The sequence below is a fragment of the Monopterus albus genome, unplaced genomic scaffold (genome assembly GCF_001952655.1).
Source record: "Monopterus albus unplaced genomic scaffold, M_albus_1.0 scaffold19.1, whole genome shotgun sequence".
Taxonomy (NCBI): domain Eukaryota; kingdom Metazoa; phylum Chordata; class Actinopteri; order Synbranchiformes; family Synbranchidae; genus Monopterus; species Monopterus albus.
In genome coordinates this window covers 1515819-1520264 of record NW_018127899.1, presented here as the reverse complement: position 1 = coordinate 1520264, position 4446 = coordinate 1515819, and the positions used below count along the sequence as shown (strand labels likewise).

At 43.1% G+C, this 4446-nt stretch overlaps 1 protein-coding gene across 2 annotated transcripts in view; it reads left to right on the top strand.

Annotated features, from left to right (window-relative positions):
- Nucleotides 1–2547: 2547 nt before the first annotated feature.
- Nucleotides 2548–4446, top strand: part of LOC109956478 (fas-binding factor 1) — a 3286-nt gene continuing 1387 nt past the window's right edge. Inside the window, exons 1-3 of one of the 2 annotated variants that reach the window (XM_020593630.1) lie at nt 2548–2904; nt 3112–3299; nt 4056–4269. In XM_020593630.1, coding sequence (XP_020449286.1) covers nt 2704–2904; nt 3112–3299; nt 4056–4269 — 603 coding nt within the window. In that variant the 5' untranslated portion in view covers nt 2548–2703. Of the gene's footprint in view, nt 2991–3111; nt 3300–4055; nt 4270–4446 lie in introns of both variants that reach the window. The other variant, XM_020593631.1, reaches the window with a different exon arrangement.

Below are 4446 nucleotides of genomic sequence, written 5' to 3'. Positions count from 1 at the left end.
GCTCTCTAGCGCCACCGCCCCACGTCTCAGTCTAACAACACAATTCTTGTGTTAAAATCTCTAATATCGAACTTTTAACAATTAATCATTACACTGTTTTATATGTAAAATGTGTCATTTAAGCTAACATTACAGACAGACCTTTCAGATTTTATTTATTAAATTTGTTTTTGCTATATTTGGACAGTAAAGCATTACATGTTATCAATTTTAACCACTGTTGCATTTTCAATACCCAGTTGTTTTTCCCCTTTTCAGCTGTGTATTAGGTTCTTTTTATTGTGCTCAAATTACAGCCATAATGTTGTTTTTCCTCACCAGTATGTTAAAAATTGAATATTTATAAATAAATAAATACACCAATAAATGATCATTGAAGTGTGAAGTGTTTACTACTTTCAGTGTATGACTAAATATCTTAATGTGAAAATCTGAATTAAATCTTTCATAAAGATAAAAAGGTGCTTTCCTGCCGAGACACAGTGTGTGTTTGCAGCTTTGCCCTCTCATGTTGCCTAATGAATAATGAATGATGCTCAGTTGGGTGATAGGATCCACCCACTGAAATCGAGAACATTCAAGTTGTTGGCCTGTGTTGTGACTACAACCCAGGAGCCCCATCTTCTCCCAGCAGTGAACTGGCTTTCTGGCAAAGCTGCACTGACCTGGCTTTGAAATGTCACTCAGAGCCAAATCTCACACGGACCTGCAGATGGCCGGGAAGTCCTCGTTCGATGACAGCCCGTACCACTCTCTCTCAGTGAGCAGCAACAGCATTAACAGAGGCGGCCGATTTGAGAATGGAACAACAGAAGAGATCAAAGTTCTCCCCAGGTCGACCAGGAGGCCTGTGCGGGCGGTCAGGCCAGTCAGCGCCATCAGCACCAACGGCTCCTTCTACCAGATCAACCATCTGCAAGGAGAGCTGGTCAGAAAGAGAAAGGTAGGGGGAAAAAGGTGAGACTGTTCATGTATCACTGTGTGAACCAGAGGGAAAATCCCCATAATCCATTTTAGAGTGGTACCAAACAAACATCACAACTCTCTGTGATCACAGACATGCTACAGGATTAGTATTATCATAGTGATCATTAAGGACTTTAAACAACACGGTTTAAATCTATGGACCAATTTGGAGTCATGATAAGAAATGGAATGTTTGAGAAAACACCCTCACCACATCTATGATTTGTAGCTGAAGTACTTAAACTGTTGTTTCCAAGGTCAAGAATAAACTTTGAACCTTAGCTGAGTTAAAGGAAGGTTTCGGATATATTGTTTATTTTACCCAAAATAGTGACAGTGATGTGAGAAGAGACATCGTTCTCTGGTTTAATGCTGAGTAATCAATCAAAGCCTCTACTGGTTGTTCACATGTCACTGAGAATGTAAATGTGCTTCAGGAATGTGAGGATCTGAAGAAAGAAAACAAGTACTTATCGAACGAGATCCACATGGAGCGGATCATGATGCACACAGAGAACGAGCTGACCATGAGGAACCTCAGGAACCTGAACCAGGAGCTGCAGGCTCAAGTCAAAGAGGTGCGCTCAGTCGCCGGACATCCAGAGCACTGACAAAAAGAAAACATAGAGATCATACAACAACAACCCACCTGCATCAAATGAAATATATGTAAAACTCCACACATTAGTTTGACAGTGAAGTATTGGAAGCTGTAAATAGTTTTGACTAAATGCTGCTCTGTAAATTCAAATGTAGGTAAACTGAGCTGTTGTCACGTCTGTGTTCTAGAAAAGATCGATTATTTTGTGGCACATGACAAAACCTGCAATACTCCACAGCTGATATACAAAAGATTCAGCAGAAAATGTTTGGGATAAACACCTCAAAGGCGGATGTATGGAGACTGTGAAGGGGAAAGAATGTTGACTTTTATAGAACAAATTAAAAGAACAGAAACAGCATTTGTATGGAACAGTCATGTCATACAGATGCAGTGCTTCTGTTCAGCTTGGCCTAAACAGTTTTAGAGATGTAGTATGACACTGAAGGGACAAGTCACATGGAAATTCAGCTCAATGACCTTCAGCAACACAAACACCAGAGGGATGACTCCTCCAGAGGAGGCGTTCATTTTATACTTCACTTTGTTAAGGTGTGTCCAATAAGTTAGGAGAATGTTGTCACCACACTGTACCACGGCCTTTAAAGATGCACTCCAGTCATTCAGGTTTCAGGTTTCATAAACCTGAAGAACAAGAGAAAGATTAAAAATTCAGTGCAGCAAATCGATGAGGAAAGAGACTGAGTTATTCTTACTTTTGGTTTACAAGTCCAGCTCCAGAAACACTGGATCCCACATTTCCATAATGCAACTTAGAGCATTGTTTACATGCTGAGTAAACACCAGTGTCTTTCCAACTCCACAGGCTTCTGCTTTAAACTTGTTGCTCAAGCTGAGATTATCCTGCTGGCATCACAGAAACCTTTTATTAGTAAAATCAGTGGCATAGCCCTTTAACACTAGACAGTACTGAGGTAAATTCTCTGATTATATCTAGTCTCATATGATGGTGTTGGCTTTAGATAAATGTGCAGAGGAGTTTCATGTGGTACCGTTAACCTATAGCCTATGCTGGGTAGTCATATTACCTCTAGAAACAAAGGCAGGCCTCTACTGTTTCCTGACCAAGTCACCACAGTACACAACCACCTACATCTGTGTCTGACTCCCATCAGATGAAGCAGAAACTGTATCAGAGCCAGCAGAGGGCAGCGTTGTGCTCTCGAGCTGCCGATGAGGCTCAAGAGTGGAGGGGGGAGGCGGAGAAGAGCAGGGCTCTGGCTGAGGCTCGGGCCCTCGGGTGTCAGCGGGACAAGGACACAGCAGAGGCTGACAGGAGCCACCTGAGTGAAGAACTGCAGCAGCTTAAACAAGAGGTACTCACACAGTAGTCTGATCTTTCTTTCTTTTGATGAAGTTCTTCGGTGGTGAAGTCAAAGTAGCAGAAAATGAAAATACTCAGGTAAAGACACCTCAAAATTGTACTTAAATACAGTACTTGAGCAAATGTACTTAGTTACTTCCCACCTCTGAAATTCAGTTATGCCCTTTAACAATACTTTGGCATCTTCCTTTATTTGTAGCACACTGATCAGCAGCTCTTACTGGCCCAAACGAAGAAGAACTACTTTGAAACCAAGCTGAAGCTGGACCGGGTGTGTGGGGAGAAACAGGCCCTGCTGCAGGAGAACAGGAGTCTACAGGGAGAGAGGGACGAGCTCCGACACAAGCTGAGACAGGTCACACAGGAAAATGTCCAGATCAAAGAGAGGTGGGTGAGACAACGTCCGGAGTGAATCTTGGTTTGTAGGAAGCAAAGAGTTCTTTAAAAACACAACCAGCAGCGTGTGAGGTCAGCTGAGACGCCAGAGCGGACAGACCCAGTTTTGGAGGATAATATATTTTCGTGTCAGATACTGTAAACTGTTTATGGGAAAGCAGAAGAGGAATGAGAGCTGAGCTGGAGGAGAGAGGAGCTGAAAGGAAAACAAAGACAAGTGAAAAAGGAGAGAAACAATAATTTAAAGGAGTCAAAGGAGGAGAAAACTAGAAGCAAGAAGTCAGAGGGGGCTTGTTTGATTCTGAGACAAGTTACGTCAGACAATGAATTAAAAGGTTACACTCCCTTAAAAGTCAAATTAAGCAATTAAATCACGTTACTTCACCTTCACTTTGACAGGTTCATAGGTGGTCCCTGTTCCCTGTCAGCAAAGAAAACAGGAAGATTCCTACTCCCAGAGGTGCTTAGTTAGTGCAGACAGGGTGACATGAGCTAAAATGACTGTAGTAAACAACAACAAAACAAAGCTGTGTGTATTCAGGACATTTTTGATACACTGCTCTGAATACATAAAATGAGAACATGGGAAAATGAAAACGGAAATGAGATATGGTCAAATAAATGTGGGGACAAGCTCAATGTAACAGCCACAAAATAAGAGTGAGTTTGTCAAACTAGGTGAAAATGAAATCTGAACTATTTCTCTGGCTGTAAAAATATGATGCAACTTCAGTCCTTTGTTTACAGTGAGATGAACGCAAAGCGCAGAGCGACGGCGTCAGAGGAGGAGAGGAAGAAGGCCGAGCAGGCTCAGCAGGAGGCTGAGGCAGAGCGGCGTCTGGCTGAGAAGGAGAGGCAGGAGAGGACGGCCGACTGTCTGAGCTGGAAAGAGAAGCACCTGGAGTTGGCCAACAAGTTCAGAGCTCAGGAAGACCTGAAGGCTCTGAGGCAGAGCAAGGCAGTAAGAAAGCAAATCCCTAACAGTGACGGGGTTAAATGTAAGCACATAGACACACACGCAGCACGGTGGCACAATGGTTAGTGCCGTTACCTCACAGCGAGAAGGTTCCGGGTTCGGAGCCTGGGACCTTTCTGTGTGGAGTTTGCATGTTCTCCCCGTGCTTGCGTGGGTTCTCTC